Source organism: Gadus morhua, chromosome 22 (genome assembly GCF_902167405.1).
Source record: "Gadus morhua chromosome 22, gadMor3.0, whole genome shotgun sequence".
In the NCBI taxonomy this organism is placed as follows: Eukaryota; Metazoa; Chordata; class Actinopteri; order Gadiformes; family Gadidae; genus Gadus; species Gadus morhua.
The window spans coordinates 16,867,270-16,884,172 of record NC_044069.1 but is presented as its reverse complement, the minus strand read 5'-3'; the positions used below and the strand labels follow the sequence as shown (position 1 = coordinate 16,884,172).

General features: G+C 50.5%; 1 protein-coding gene across 3 annotated transcripts in view; it reads left to right on the top strand.

The window, feature by feature from the left end:
- Positions 1-16,903, top strand: part of ripor2 (RHO family interacting cell polarization regulator 2) — a 48,462-nt gene that overhangs the window by 27,270 nt on the left and 4,289 nt on the right. For all 3 annotated transcript variants that reach the window (XM_030346446.1, XM_030346448.1, XM_030346449.1), the window contains 17 exons: positions 602-722; positions 2,352-2,507; positions 3,097-3,175; positions 3,672-3,695; positions 3,897-3,950; positions 8,864-9,013; positions 9,698-9,761; positions 10,212-10,255; positions 10,519-10,644; positions 11,032-11,180; positions 11,712-11,841; positions 13,011-13,835; positions 14,260-14,444; positions 14,879-15,041; positions 15,187-15,319; positions 15,794-15,943; positions 16,305-16,493. In XM_030346446.1, the coding sequence (XP_030202306.1) occupies positions 602-722; positions 2,352-2,507; positions 3,097-3,175; positions 3,672-3,695; positions 3,897-3,950; positions 8,864-9,013; positions 9,698-9,761; positions 10,212-10,255; positions 10,519-10,644; positions 11,032-11,180; positions 11,712-11,841; positions 13,011-13,835; positions 14,260-14,444; positions 14,879-15,041; positions 15,187-15,319; positions 15,794-15,943; positions 16,305-16,493 (2,742 nt within the window). The remainder of the gene's footprint in view (positions 1-601; positions 723-2,351; positions 2,508-3,096; positions 3,176-3,671; positions 3,696-3,896; positions 3,951-8,863; positions 9,014-9,697; positions 9,762-10,211; positions 10,256-10,518; positions 10,645-11,031; positions 11,181-11,711; positions 11,842-13,010; positions 13,836-14,259; positions 14,445-14,878; positions 15,042-15,186; positions 15,320-15,793; positions 15,944-16,304; positions 16,494-16,903) is intronic.

Genomic DNA, 16,903 nt, shown 5'->3' with positions numbered 1-16,903 from the left:
CATATCAGTTTAGTTCCGGGCCTTGGTGCACTCAAACTCCTGCCAGACTCTCAAGGTGTATAGCACCCTAGGAAGCGCACAGTGCACAGGTCACCGAGGGAAAACAATCACTTTATTTATACTGCGTTTACAAAGCAGTTGTAAGTAAATGAAGTGCCTACAACAGCAAAACAGTACAATGATTAAAACAATTAGATGATTAAATATGAATGTAAATGCTGTAGGGGGTGGGGGAAGTTGGGGACAGAGGGGATGAGTGATACCAGTGACTGTGTGTGTGTGTGTGTGTGTGTGTATGTGTGTGGTGACAGTAGTGCAGAGGGCCTGAAGGCAGGCAGGGCATGTAAGCACATGCCGGTGAATGCTGCTCATCCATGTCTTGAGATCTCTTTCACGCAGCTGCCTCCACTTGTACACACAAATGTAAAGAGCCCCACACAGACAAACATGCACCGCACCGTGTTTCTCTGGGCCTGGTGACGGTGGTCGACTCTCTGTTGTTCATATTCTGTCGCTAGACGACTAGGACCTAGGACTGGGACTTTGAGAAAACATCAACCGTTAACGCTCCCTGTGGTGCTCTCCTCTTCTCGTCTTCCAGGGGTGTCTTCTCGCGTCCCGGAGATCATGGCATCGGGGACCCACTCACCGGGGGGCCCCAACGGAATCATCCGGAGCCAATCCTTCGCCGGCTTCAGCACGCTACAGGAGCGACGCTCGCGGTAAGCAGAGCACACCTGCTGTGAATCTGTTGGAAGAAAACTTTGAAATACCCCCTGAATGGACAGAGTAGAGCTATGTTGTGAGATGTGTTTGACACCGCGGTGTAATAGACGCAGGACAGGCGAACACACGTAGGGACGGTCATGCTCGTTCAGATGTGCCGTATAAGGTGTACAAGGCTGTAGTAAAGTCAAGTGGAAGGAAAGTAATGACAACAAAGGGAGAATTGTGGATGTCTGAGTGTTCAAGCACAAGTAAGAGATGCAAGTCTGATCTGCCTGCACACTTTCCAACTACACTTTGTTCTAAAAGGATTAATTGATCATATAAACAGGCTTCTTCACAGCCTGGGGCATTTGTGACGCAGGCTTAGTGAAGGGTTTTGTTTGAAATGTGTCTCAGTCCTGCTCCTTAAAAGGCCCAAACTATCTCCCTGCCGAGTGTTGTATCCCAGCTGACTCCAGGGTCCGTGTTTCAGTGCCTGTGTTGGGGATCTGTTTGATGAGGCCACTGCTGGTGAACAATTAGTTGACGACCCCCACAACCTCGGTCCCCACTCCTCCTCTTGAAAGCGCAGACGGGGGGAATCTGGCTGGAATAAATCAAACGTGTGGGCGACTGAGATCAGCAGACATGTTTCTATTCTGATAACGAGCGACGCTGTGTGTGTGTGTGTGTGTGTGTGTGTGTGTGTGTGTGTGTGTGTGTGTGTGTGTGTGTGTGTGTGTGTGTGTGTGTGTGTGTGTGTGTGTGTGTGTGTGTGTGTGTGTGTGTGTGTGTGAGACTTGTGTGGAAGCGTGTGTGTGCCGAGTATTCTCCTAACCCCGACCGCGGGGCCAGACGAGCTAACCACGGCTAACGGGTCCTCGGGGCTACGTCACATCTCCGTGTGTCCGCCCCGTCGTGTTATGTGTGTGCGGCGGCGGAAGCGGCGCTCTGAGCAGGGCACGCCGCGAGCGCTGGAGGGCAGCGGAGCGTGGCGTGTCGCAGCTTGTTGGGATCCACAACTGCCGGTTTCTCTCTCCATCGTCACGTAGATGACTCGGGTGTTTCGGCACAAATGCCCGAGGAAATGTCATCCGCCAGCTAAATCTGCAACCTCGAGTCGGCCCTTTAAGCATTTAAATGTCTGTGAGCGGCCCGGTCTACGAGTGTGAGCCAGAAGTGGGATGATCCTAACGGATTTTAGTTTTCTTATTTTCTTTTGAGGTTATTATACGATGTGGCCGTGTTCAGCCACCAGGCCTTTGTTCTGATGCCCCCCACTTAAATCAGCCCCAGAGTGGACCTCTTGAATTAGCCCAGCCCATCAACTTCGGTTAATTTGCGTCCCTTTAAGTAGAAGAGGCTTGTCATTTCCCATGGCTCATATGAGCAGCTTTTTTTACCCAGTTAGATGAATTGGAGCCTTTTGTATACATTTTTTTTCTTTCTTTCAAACATGCAAATCTTGTACCCCTAAAACATTGTACCAATTCAAAAATAAACATAACAGTACATATTGCAAAACAAATAGAACATTACTAATGATGCGTTTGTGCTTTTGTATACAAAAATACATGGAATATATCCACTCATTCATGCGTGTGTTTCTCTGTGTGTGTGCGTTTGTGTATGTGCATATGCAGGTGTAACTCCTTCATGGGGAACGCGGTTGTCCAGAAGAAGCCCCAGTCCAAGCCCAAGAAGCCCCACCTGTCGGGACACAAGGGGAGCAGCGGATCACGAGACCCCCAGCCTAAGAGGCTGGAGGAGGTGTACACCGCCCTCAAACAGGGCCTGGAGTGAGACACACACACACACACACACACACACACACACACACACACACACACACACACACACACACACACACACACACACACACACACACACACACACACACACACACACACACACTCCCTGTGTGTTGGTTGTTTCCTTTACACTTCTGTTCGTAAACAAAGATTGCCTTTCCTTTGTCCAACAGCCTGAGGCTGAGGCACTCACTAGCACAAGGCATGAATTTAAATGTCACCTTAGGTGTGTGTTGTCTCATGTAAATTGAAAGCCTTTGTGTTTTGAGGGAACTAAATCAACTAGCCTTTTGTTACCGGTAATTGGACAGTGAACTGTCCAATTACCTCAGTTCGGAGGTAGTGAGGTTTGTTTTGTCAGGAAAAAACATCCATGCATCACCCAGTCAAGCCCTGCTCATAGCAACTTGACAGCCTTTAACCTCTAACCTATTGGATTCTTGACTCTACACAAGCGTTGGCTTCAACTTCAAGTCTTACAGTTGAAGCGTTTGCTCAAACTGTAAGCCGTGAAGGACTTTGCTCTTTGAGGCTGACTCGACTCCCCCCCTGTCCCCCCCCCCCCCCCCCCCCCCAGTGAGTACCTGGAGGTCCACCAGACGGAGCTGGACAAGCTGCTCTCCCACATGAAGGACATGAGGAGGAACTCTCGCCTGGTGAGATATCACTAAAACATCTCCGCTGCTTCTTACCGGGCGGCTGTTGGACCAGGTCCGAGAGTCCGTTGTAAAGAGGGATTGATGTCGTCAGGATGACGGCTGGCCCCATCTTTAATGATGTGACTGACGGTTAACGGCTGCACACGTGCATGTCTCTGGAAGCCTCTCGCCTTCATTATCATTTAAATGATCATGGAGTCGAACGTGAATGTTGAGGCTGAGGTTACCCAGATGGCGGATGCCTTTTTTCGACATGCATTAATTCACACACGTATGCATGTGCACGCCCAAAGACGCAATCAGTGTGCACGCTCACATGGGATTTCAGGCCACTACAGCCTCATTACTTAATCTAACCTCCGACAGGCCTCGCATTAACTGTGTGTGTGTGTGTGTGTGTGTGTGTGTGTGTGTGTGTGTGTGTGTGTGTGTGTGTGTGTGTGTGTGTGTGTGTGTGTGTGTGTGTGTGTGTGTGTGTGTGTGTTCTTTACAGGGAGTGCTGTACGATCTGGACAAGGTGAGTTTGCAGGCTGTGGGTTTTTTTCGGGGGGGGGGGGGGGGATATTTTAAGATGACATGTTAATGGTAAAGCATACCAAGCACAAACTGTATACTCAAATATATCATTGAGTCACCGCTGTCCTAGCACCCGTGCTTTCACACGGACGCTCCCTACTACACTAAACTGTATCCTTTCTGAAATTTGGTTCCTCTGCAGCAAATCAAAACGATCGAGCGCTACATGAGACGCCTGGAGTTTCACATGAGCAAGGTGAGCCCCTCTGACTTAAGGATATGGTGCGAACCCCCCGCCCCTTCAAGAGTCGAATGGGTTTTGGATGGTAAATGGACTGCATATATATCGTGTTGGTTTTTTTTTACCCAACCAAAGCGCTTTACAATATTGTCTGACGTTCACCCATTCATGCACACATACATACACCGACGGCGGCGTCAGCAATGCCAGGTGACAGCCAGCTCATTGGGAGAAGTTAGGGTGAGGTGCCTTGCCCAGGGACACCTCGACACGCGTAGGAGGAGCCGGGGATCAAACTAGCAACCTTGATGTTACCAGCCAACCCGCTCTACCGTCGAAGCCACATGCCGCCATTTTAAGTGGGAAATCACCAACCATGTTAGTTAAGACAAAATTGTGTTATTCCCAGAAGAGCAATTCAAGAAGTTAGGGTTACGCTCTGTTAACGTTATGCTAGTTTCTGTATTTCATTGGTGGTATTGATATGTGGCCCAAATATGCTGGCAAGCATTTGAGGCTCTAGGGTTATGGTTGGATTTTATTTGTGGCACACTTGTTTTTGTATGGCTAGGTCAGGGGAAATACAAAAGCTAAAGAAAAGTTAGGTAGGGGGACCACACGAAATACCCCTTTTGTGCCCTGCTTTTAGGAGCCCTCATGCTGTGTGTCAAATAAAATTGGACAGCAGGCCACACACACACACACACACACACACACACACACACACACACACACACACACACACACACACACACACACACACACACACAAATGCTCCAGGGTTAACCATGGTTACCCTTAGATGTGGTCTTTGATGCCCTGAATATCTCCAAGTAACGTTCACTATAATAGTCAGAGGAGGATGATGATTGAACAATAACCAGATGTACGAGGACATTACAAGAACAGCACACACACACACACACACACACACACACACACACACACACACACACACACACACACACACACACACACACACAGTTCAGTGTTTGTGGGAAACCATTGGGTGAATCTAGGTCACGGTGGGCAGGAACAGAGGAGAGGGCGAGCAACGACCACAGTGAAGAAGAGTCGATATGAGGAAGGAGGAGAGGGGACCAAGGGATGAGAGAGATGGAGAGAGAGGGAGGGACGACCAGCAACGTGCTCTGAAGTGTGTCAGGAATCAGGATACAATAAAACACACCACATTCCCTGTACTCTGCGCAACCTCCTGCGTGAGTGGTTTGTACAGTTGAACCAAGGAAGTAGGGCGAGCCCGGACAGGAAGGTCTCTCTGTCAGGACACGGGTGGCGATGAGTCTCCTGTCATCACGGTGTGCGTAGGCGTGTCCTCGTGCCATCTTAGACATCTGACGAGTACGGTGTGTGTGTGTGTGTGTGTGTGTGTGTGTGTGTGTGTGTGTGTGTGTGTGTGTGTGTGTGTGTGTGTGTGTGTGTGTGTGTGTGTGTGTGTGTGTGTGTGTGTGTGTCAGTCATTGTTGAGTCTGGGCTGGTGCCTTGTGACGTCTTTTGTGTGGTACAGCTGCCAGTGAGGCAACCGCCAAAGGGGACATCTTGACATCTATCAGCAACCTGGTGATGAGTCTTTGTCTGCGTGTTTGTGTATCTGCACGTGTGTTTGTTCGTGACGCATGACAGTGCACTCTTTGTTTGATATTTTTGCCCAATTTTGACAGCAGATGTCAACGATGTAATAGGCCAACATTGATAAGGCAGGTGGCCCATTTCAACCTGTGTGTGTGTGTGTGTGTGTGTGTGTGTGTGTGTGTGTGTGTGTGTGTGTGTGTGTGTGTGTGTGTGTGTGTGTGTGTGTGTGTGTGTGTGTGTGTGTGTGTGTGTGTGTGTGCATTACTTGTTTAATTAACGGGACTTTCAACCCCTAATCCCTGCCCCGCCTTTCTTCATTGCTACTCTTGCCACACACACACACACACACACACACACACACACACACACACACACACACACACACACACACACACACACACACACACACACACACACATGTTTGATGTGCCCCGCCTGTTATAATCTCTTCATAATCCGTGTGTGTGTGTGTGTGTGTGTGTGTGTGTGCGCGTGTGTGCGCATTTGAGTGTGCGCTCACGTTTGAGTGTGTTTGTGTATATGTGTCTGAGGCAGTTTGGAGTGTGCACACGTAAACCCCTACTATGTAGGATAATGGCTGACTCTGAAGAGGATTCATGCCTCATCCTAAAGATTTACCTTTTGTATCCACAACCCAGTCCGACCAATGGTTCAAGCTAAACCAATCCTTTAAACCTAGCAGTAAACCCTATTCCAACATGTTTACCCCAGATACCTCCCCAATGTTAATTCTATAGGCTTACCCCACATTATAAAACGATGATCTGAATGAGTTTATAGCTGTAAAATGGCTTTGCAACCAGAAACCTTAAACAGGGTTTCTTCTCTGTATGGTATGGTATGGTTACATTGGGTTTGATTGAAAAAACACAGGCTTGTCCCATCATAATGCTTTCTGGCATGGTTGTTAATGAAAGGTCCACCAGAATACACCATTTGAACAATGTGTATTCCAATAACTCTGAGATTGGATGATATATTGTAGGTTGTTTATTATTTGAATGTTTTAGGTTCTGAGTTATGTTAATTCAAATAATTACTTTAATTCCTACTTTTATGGGGGGGGGGGGGGCTTAGTTTGGTTCGGGGGGGGCCTGTTTACTACTAAACCCAAAAACCACCGGCCCACTGTGTGTCTGTCTGTCCATGGGTTGGTGTTGTCAGTACTGTGTGTGTGTGTGTGTGTGTGTGTGTGTGTGTGTGTGTGTGTGTGTGTGTGTGTGTGTGTGTGTGTGTGTGTGTGTGTGTGTGTGTGTGTGTGTGTGTGTGTGTGTGTGTGTGTGTGGGACCACCCTGTAGCATTAGCCCCCAGGCATGTTTAAGTGTAGCTGGTTCTTGTAGGCAGCATTAGGAGATTCTTATCAGAACCACAACAGTGAGTAACTATCTATGACCTTTGCCTGTGTCTTCGCTCGCCTATCTTACAATCCTACAGCATGGCATGGATTCATGGATTAATGATGTTTTGCTTGTTTGCTTGCTGGGTCTTTCACTTAGTTGTAAATTCAGATTTTTCTGCCATCCAAAATCAGAGTGTGGAAAACATTGGTTTACCTGCTGCCAGGTTCAGTGTTGTTCAGCAGTTGTTCATCCCCATGAAGTCTATCTTCTGCATGTTTCTTCATTGTCATCTGTCACACACCTATGCCGACCCTACCAGAAAAGCCTGTGCTAAAATAGGACCCGGTCCTCTTTGTAACAATGGAAGCGTTGCCCTTTTTCTTGTGAACCGTCATATAATACATACTAATACTACAAGTTAGTGAGCATCGCTCACTCGCTCGCTCACTCGCTCGCTCACTCACTCACTCACTCACTCACTCACTCACTCACTCACTCACTCACTCACTCACTCACTCACTCACTCACTCACTCACTCACTCACTCACTCACTCACTCACTCACACACACGGATAACAAAGAATAATAGAGAGCAAAATAAGGCGGGTGTTTCTCTTTCACTCTTTAAAGGCTGAGACAACTAAGAACCGACACAAGAAATAGCTGCAGGGACTAATGCATTCTGCTCTCTGCAACCCCTCTGTCATGTGCACACACACCGAGGATATTGTAGGGAGCCGTTTTGGACAGCCAATGCCAAAATGGTCCAATTTCCTACTTTTCCCTAATGAGTGTTATAAAGGGTGAGGCGAAGTATGAATATTTCAGAGGACAGGCCCGTCTGAATATTTCCCTTTGATGAGCTCTCCAGAGGTGATTGGCTCTGCTTGGCTGTTGCCATATCAATAAACTCTGCTGGGGAAGATGAGGTTATTATGGGCTGTTTTAAAAGAGGCTGTATGAGATGATGATTTAAGTGATTGAAGGGGCAGTTCAAGGAAAGTTGTTGGAAAGTGTACCTATAGTCAGGGGCATTTTGTCAAATATTAGTAAGGAATATTACAATTGACTACTGCTGTATCAATTGCAGTGTAAACCAAAAATGGTCGCCCTCACCTAAATTATATAGGCAAAGGGCACACACACACACACACACACACACACACACACACACACACACACACACACACACACACACACACACACACACACACACACACACACACACACACACACACACACACACACACACACACACACAGACACCCCCTCCCGGCTCTAATGTTCACTTACCAGCTGAGGTTTTCAAATGTTTTGCACATCATTCTGAGAAAAAAAAAAAAAGCACAAAATTGAACAGCATTTCCATGGGAACGGTCCCAGGTCCCCAGGGGCCGTGATTAGCTGGTGCGGGCGTGTGTAAACCAGAAACTCCAGACGGCTTCAAATGGGCTATTAGTGCCGTCTGCCCCCCAATGAGAGTCACATGGGCTAAGACAGGGGGGGGGGGGGGGTTGTTTTGAAGGGTGGGGGATAACTGAGACTATAGTAAAAGGGGCCTGCATCATGAGCTCTGTTTCCTGGAATGACAATTCTGAAAAGGTGGAGCGTTGACGTCCAAAAATAGCTGCCACTTTCTCCCAGTTTGTCGGATCAATGTTCTTTGCTCTTTCTGGGTCACGACTCCATGGCTCCTGTGCCATCCTAGTTACCCACACCCCTCTGTCCTCTCCCTGGGGGAAACAGATCTATAAAGCAAAGGGGAAGGGCTGAGCCGTGTAGGAAGCATCGGAGTGCCGCGTCAGCCGGTCCCATAAAGAAGAGTTCCGACCATGACTCCAGTACATCCGAACTTCAGTTTGCCCTTGGATGATTAGACGGTTCTGTCGCCTTTACTAAACTACAGTGTGTGTGTGTGTGTGTGTGTGTGTGTGTGTGTGTGTGTGCGTGTGCGTGCGTGCGTGTGCGTCCAGGTGGACGAGCTGTACGAGGCGTTCTGCATCCAGAGCCGGCTGAGGGACGGCGCCAGCAGGATGAAGCAGGCCTTCTCCTCCTCCCCCTCCACCAAGGCCACCAAGGAGAGCATCGCCGAGGTCAACCGCAGATACAAGGAGTACACCGAGGTACGCGGCCACGCCAGCCGGCCTGCCGGCCTAGCATACAGGTGGTGCCGTTAGCTTAGAGCCTGATCAGCATGTAGCATGGTAACAAAATCGTGTTCATTTTTGTACCATGCTGCATGCTCGTCAAGCTACAAGCTATATATCTATTTATGCCCAGGAGGATTTCTCACAGAGTTAGACACACAAACATAGCAGCTTACATGTAGCTTAGGCTGATTAGCATGGTGTTGAAATGCATTCTGGTTCAAAGACATAAAAAGCTTTCAATGGACTGTTGGCAAGCGATATGAGCAATGTGAAAAGAAAAATCCTTGGGCGGAGAGATTAAGTGTTGTGCACATTGTGCTTCTCTTTTCAAAGACCCTTGCCTAGAACCCATGCACCTGAGTGTTGATGGTGATCTAGATGTCCTTGAAGTGAAAGCATAGATAATACTTACAATTTCCACTTCAAATACTTGATATACTTTGATTTTTAACCTTAGATGCGTGTCAACATAACTCACTGAAACAGTAATTACAAGCCATTTTTACAGGATGACTTCGAAATACTTTCCATGATTCCCAAAGTTATCCTTTAAGCCTGGAGCTCAATCCTCTTGACTTTGAGTTATGACTGGTGTAAATACCTCTTGTCCTCCTCACTCAAATGACTGTTGTTGGTGTCTCCGTCTCCTGTATGCAGAACATGAGCACCTTTGAGATCGAGCTGGAGAGCCTACTTGGGGAGTTCCATATCAAAATGAAAGGTGAGCTGAGAGTGATGCTTTCACAACATGTGATGTCTCTGGTGAAGAACATAGATATGTCCTACACATGAGCATTACTAATAGTATTAGTATTATAACGATATGCCCTACACCACAGCATTACTGAAAGTATTAACATTTTAATAGTATAAGTAAAAGGATGGTTCTTAATGGGGAGTACATCCTGAAAATAAAGTATGACATTTTACTTTCAAATTCAATGTTTAAAAAAAAAAGTCTGTTCAACTGGAGGTGGGGGTTATAAAGTATTGTGATGCTGGATGGTTTATTTTCAAGTGTTTTCAAAAGCACACTTCATAAGTTCCTAATTTCCTTTTAAAGAAACCTTTTATCCGTCTGTGAAACTGTGAAAGCAGGCAGAGCTTACATAAGCGCAGAGGCCTGGTGATCACATGAGTGAAATGTTTATTCATCTCTTCCGACATTTAGGTCTAGCAGGCTTCGCCAGACTCTGTCCCGGAGATCAGTACGAGGTAAGGTTTGGTTCTTCTCTCTGGTTGTTTTGGTTGTGATATATCTAGCTTTGCTCCAGGGGAATGCTTCAAAAAACATCCATTTCCCAGTTGCTCTATATAGCTTCCGTTTTTTGGCTTTCAGTCTAAAATAACCGTATATTTGAAGGTCTGACTATACTAAGAACTGTTTTGTTTAAAATGTATTTAAAGTTTTTCACATTTTGCTCTCTCCCTGATGCCCTTACTCAAGCTGTTCCTCTGCCGCCTGTCGTCCCTCTCAGATCTTCATGAGGTACGGCCGCCAGCGGTGGAAGCTGAAGGGGAAGATTGAGGTGAACTCCCGCCAGAGCTGGGACGGAGAGGAGATGGTCTTCATGCCCCTCATCACGGACCTCATCAACATCAAGGTGCCGGCTCACCAAGAGACTGCTGCCCACCACCAAACTGCTCACCTACAGACTGCCATGGATAGATCGCTTTCTTCAAATGTTATAGTTTTAAAGTCTTGAGTGTAGCATGAGACCTCCCTCAAAGGAACTTGCCCTTACCCACAGGGGATTAGCTTAGCTTGCTTATGCTATCTCTTGCTAGGATTAATGAGCTTCATAGACTCTCAACCAGATTATTAAACCTGGTTATGGTGGTACTGTCTAGCCCAACTCTGGTCGTGCATGGCATTAACGCTGCCAGGGTTATCGGTTTCGATTCCCGATGGGGAAACCCATTCTGAGAATGTTGTAAGACAACGGATAACACAATAACTCAAGTCTGTGGTGGTGATTCTCTCCCGCCAGGTGACAGAGCTGAAGGGGCTGGCCACCCACATCCTGGTGGGCTCTGTGATCTGCGAGACCAAGGAGCTGTTCACCGCCATGCCCCAGGTCGTGGCCGTGGACGTCAACGACCTGGGGACCATCAAACTCAACCTGGAGGTCACCTGGTTGTAAGTAGTGAGGGTTTACACATCGCTTTACTCGTATGACGCAGAGATGTGGAACGCCATCCCATGATGTTCGTCATACGGGCAGTCTGTCATGGGGAGGGAGTCATTGTAATCTGCATAACTTGTTGGTTCATAAAGTAATGCTCATAAGAGTACTCTGTTTATAGGGGTCCTTATCTACCCCCAGGTGTGAGGCTGATTAGTCGGGTCAACCAATTTAAAAAGTCCTATTCCTGAGTGACGTCACAAGTGGGCGTGGCCACCCAGATAAATAATCGATGATCTCCATTGGATGGACTTTAAAACGCTCTTAAAGAATAATCCGGGCTCCCACCTGGTGGTAAAACAGGCTGATATTAGAACTGGGTTTTATTACACCTTTAGTGATCTAATAAAAAAAACACAATCAAAGAAGACAATCAAAGACTTCACCTTTAATTCCATTCAACTTTATTCTACAAAAGTCCTCCCTTATTCAACCTCTCTCTCCCCCTCCCTCTCCCTCTCCCCCCTCCCTCCCGCCCCGTGAAGCCCCTTCGACGTGGAGGACCTCAGCCTGTCCTCGGGGAACGTCAGCAAGGCGGCGGCGCTCCAGCGGCGGGTGTCCGTCTACAGCCAGGGGACCCCCGAGACCCCCACCTTCCAGGACACCAGCTTCTTCGTGAGTCCCCCTGTGGCGCGAGACCACTGTCGGACGACAGCCGGGAACTAGATCAGACCAGCTGGGTCCTCTGTTCCTCAGCCCCTTGGGAGGAGGTGGGGGGGGGGGGGGGGGGGGGGGGTGTCACTAATTGTCGCTCTACTCACTAACCGTCTCCGGCTGCCTGCACCGCGCTGACCCTGTTCCGCTGCGTACAACCGCCGTGATGACGCTGTCCTATATATGTTGTTAACACTGTCACTGCCTGGCCCCTGACACTAACCCTTGACCCCCCCCCCCCCCCCCTAACCCATTCCCTCTTGCACTCCCCCCCCCCCCCCCCCCCCCGCAACTCTTGCATCTAAACTCCCAACACTCTCCCACCCCCTCCCATCACCCCCCCCCCCACTGTGCCCCGCCCGGCGTCGGGGGGCCCCCACAGTGGCGTGCGCCCCCTGTGGAGCGCCAGCGGCTGTCCTTCCTGCACGCGCTCCGTGACACCCTCCTGGAGAGGCTGAGGCGCAGCCGCTCGTTCGGCGACCTGGCCTCGCTGCGGCCCAGGCCCAAGTCCAGCCTGGAGGTCTACGTGAGTGCGCTGTGTGGATCCCCCACCCCCCACCCCCCACCCACCCCCCACCCACCCCCTCCCCTGCCGCCTCTACCCAGCACTTCCCTCCCTTGCGCCACCTTTCCTCCCCCAGAATGAGTGAGGCTTGCGGGGGGGCCGTGTGTCTCTTGGCTGTGCACGCCGCGTGGTCCTCTGGGGGCAGGACCGAGCTGCTTGCTCTCCGGGCGCTGGATGGATGGAGGGTTGGACCTCATGGACCGGAGAGGAAGGGGGGACGGAGTCTCTCTGGAGGAAAGATTGGATCTTGGGAGGATGATTTGTTGATTTGGTTTGAGTCGTCGTGGTAGATTTAGATGTTGGGGGGTTTGGAGACTCTTTAACAACCGTCTCTTTTTCCCGCCCGTCGCCTCTGCTTCTTCAATGCATGCATTGATCTCTCTCTCTCTCTCTCTCTCTCTCTCTCTCTCTCTCTCTCTCTCTCTCTCTCTCTCTCTCTCTCTCTCTCTCTCTCTCTCTCTCTCTCTCTCTCTCTCTCTCTCTCTCTCTCTCTCTCTCTCTCTCTCTCTCTCTCTCTCTCTCTCTCTCTCTCTCTCTCCTCCCTCTCTCGCCCCGCCTCCATCAGTCCACCCTCCCTGACGAGGTGTTCGAGCACGGCGGCTGCAGCGTGGCCGAGTGCAAGCGCCTCTCCTTCACCTTCTCCGACACCTCGGCCTCCACCTCCACCCCTCGCGCCAGCCCCGCCCCCAGCACGCCCGGCCAATCGCACCACCCCGCCATCATGGTCACGCCCCCGGAGACGGACGCCTCCTCCCTCCCGCCCCCGGCCGCCAGGCAGGACTCCATCGCTGAGGAGAACGGGCTCACGGAGGAAGAGGAGGAGGAGGAGGAGGAGGAGGAGGAGGTGCTAGTAGAGGAAGAGGAGGTGGAGGACGAGCTGGGCAGCCGGGGCAGCAGCAGCAGCGGGGCGTGCTTCGCCAGCGACGAGGCGGACGTCGTGGACGACTCGGAGTGGGAGCGCGCCGAGTCCCAGCGCGGCGGCGGCGGCGGCGGGGGCTCGGCCTCGGGGTCGCTGCGCTCCGAGGGCCGGCTGTCCACGGTGGCCCCCGAGGACGTGTTCCTGCACCACGCCCACCCGGACCTCAAGCCCCTGGAGCTGGACGAGGACGAGGCCGCCGGCAGCCTCACCCGCCAGCTGGTGAGGAGGCTGACCTCCACGGACATAGGCGCCGAGGACGACGGGGCCCCGGGCGGGGCTGGGGAGGAGGAGGAGGAGGGGGAGGCGGAGGCGGCCCAGGGTGGAGGCGTGAGCTGGGCCGGGGAGGGCGGAGGCTGCAGCCTGGAGGAGGCGGTGCAGAGCCTGCTGATGAGGCTGGAGGCGCTGACGCAGCGCTGCAGCCAGCTGCAGGACCTGGAGCAGGAAGTGATGCGCCTGGAGGACCTGCTGAAGGTGAGGGCGCACGCACGCACACAGACACAGATAGAGACACGCACGCACGCACATACACGTGTAGAAGCACACGCCTCATACAGACGCACACACCTCACACAGACGCACGCACACAGACGCACACACACAGATGCGTACTCATGCAAACAGCCACAAAGGGCCAAACTTATCTCGATTTAATACTTTATTGTATTCTGCGTGAATCGTACAACATTCAGGAAACTGTTGGCTCACAGGCTACGCCTAGAGATACACGTCTTGAATTAGACTGTAATTTAGAAAGGTGACTCAAAAAAGACAATGTTTGCAACGGATACAGAAATTAAACCCAGAAGAAACAGAAGGGGGTTGCAAACTAAAAGATCCTCATGATCATCCTTATATCCATCAAGGCGTTCAAAGTGTTCCCCCCCCCCCCCCCCAGTGCCGGCTGCCGGGCCACAGGAGCCGGGCGTCCAGCCTCAGCCTGACGGTGGAGAGCGCCCTGGAGAGCTTCGACTTCCTCAACACGTCCGACTTCGACGACGAGGACAACGGGGACGACGGCGCCGTCCTCCGCACCCCCCCGCAGCGGTCCCCCTCGCTGGACATGGAGGGCGGGCGCATGGGGTGAGGAGAGGGGGAGGGTGGGGCTCTGGAGGGGGCCAAGAGGGGATCTGTCTTTTACAGAAATAATGAGATGCAATGATACACTTGCGTCCATCTGTGTTCTAATACACCAGCGCTAGGGTTAAGGAATTTGATTAAATTGTTTTCATTGTTATAAAGTATTTGTTTAATACATTTTCATTTTCCTTGGCAGGCTAGTGAATATTTGTGTCTTAAGTCTTAGTCGCCATCAACCCTGTATGTTTCGTCAAGTTCAATAATTTATTTCTTGACCAATTTACAAATATATTGCAATTTGTCACCGGTTGAAACTGCGAATTTGATCAATAAAACACTTGCATTGAGGAAGTAGATGCGATTGGTTTGCCGTATGGGTATCTGCTGCCCCCGTGTGGTCGCAGTGTGTAAGTGTCTCTGTCCCTGCATCTCTCCAGCGGTCAGCATCCTGAGGCCAGGGGACACTTGAGCGAAGCCCTGACGGAGGACACGGGAGTGGGCAACAGCGTGGCCGGGAGCCCCCTACCCCTCACCACTGGCAACGATAACCTGGATGTAGCGGTTGTCATTCACCTGCAGTACTGCAATCACCTCGTCCAGGTAAATTATTCGGTCGAGTTTTGGTTATTATTTGGTTAAATCAAGCAACACAAGAAGTGATGACGCTCCAAAACTATCTGAAATAAAAAAAGTATTGATGTTATGATGAAGATAATGAGCTGACACTTTTTGGATGTTATAACAGCTGTTGACCAGCGGGGGCAGTGTTTGGCAGCGTCGCAGCCTGCTGCAGAGGCTGACGGCCCAGACGCAGCTGTTGGAGGAGCTTGGGGAAATTAGCATGGACACTTTGGCAAACATCACATCTGCTGCAGACGGTGGGTCATCAAAGAGGGTAGTCTACTAACATGGTTTAATGATGCTTACAAGACATTAGGACCTAACAATCGCACGGCAAAACACATTCTGACATGTTCATGTTAGGCGATGTAGTAATATTTTGAAGATCACTCATGGAATTAGCTAAGAATTTCAGAACAATTAAAAGTCACACAAACAAGCCACAGAACGTTTGGGTGTGGATGTCATCCTCCACCGTTGAGAATTACAGCTATTTAGAAGTTGTAATGCAAGGATCATGTCTTAATTGACCAAACCAACTTTTGATCCTCCTAACATAAAACACTTTGAATGTCAAATTTCCCTCGCCTTTATCTTCATCACAATCCCCCCCAGGTGATCTTAAAGGTCGTAAACCCCCCCCCCCCCCCCCCCCCCCCCCCCAGGCAGAAGCCCCTCGTAGGTTGTCAAGCGCGCCCTGACCCCTCTGTCCCTCTGTCCCCCTCCCCCAGTGCTCCCGGGGCTGGCCGAGAGACCCCAGCTGCTCACCCTCTGGTCGGAGTGCAGCGGGGCGGGGGGGCCGTTCCACACCACCCTGGAGCCCCTTCTGAAGCACATGGACGGGCTGCAGGAGCAGCTCCCACCCCACACCGCCCAATCAGGTACGGGTTGACTTGTACGTGTGTGTGTGTGTGTGTGTGTGTGTGTGTGTGTGTGTGTGTGTGTGTGTGTGTGTGTGTGTGTGTGTGTGTGTGTGTGTGTGTGTGTGTGTGTGTGACATTGGTGGGCAGGCAAGAGATTCAGAGGTCCATAGGGAGAGGGATGTACAGTTGTGAGTGAAAAGTACTGCTTTGGATAATCCAGTCATTCCCATTATTCCTAACTTAAAGGCAATCGCAGGTCAAAAATCCTAACCCCTTACTTGGTCCCATATGACATCGCCGTATTTCTCGTTAAAAGTGCTAAATGACCCAAGCGTCTCGGGACTCAAACTCAACCCCCTTCCTCCTCCTCCCTGGGCAGTGATCAGCATGGTGGTGGGTGCGATGGTGGACAAGCCTGAGCTGTCCCCCTCCCCCGCCCCCCCGGCGGCGGCGGCGGCGGCGGCCGTGCTGCCCCAGGACGTCCTCAGCGTGTTCCAGTTCCACAGCTACGTGGTGCAGCACGACGTGCAGGACATGGGGGCGCACCTGCTGGGCCTGGCACGAGAAGGTGAGGGCCTGCAATGCTGAGAGGGTGACACTGGGCTGACCTTCATCGTGGTGACGCCTGATACTCTGTTTTTCTGCTGTGGCAGCCTCATGGGGCGTCCGGGATTAATGAAATACATCTTACCCTGCTTGGTAATGATGTGCTTTCAGCAAAGCCTTTTTTGGACCGCCCTTTTCACAAAGGAATTGTAATTTTTTTTAACAGTTTTTCTTAATGGTGACATATTATACCACCAGGTGTGAGTGTTATTAGCTGTTACAAGCCGTTCTGAAAATCGTCCTCTTCTGACATTACAAGATGTCCACCTAGATGTATGACGGATAGATGAGCAACGTTTGCTACAGTCCACTGGTTAGGCTGCTAGACTAATCTATCCGGCACACATCTAGGTGGACACGCCCGCATGTGAT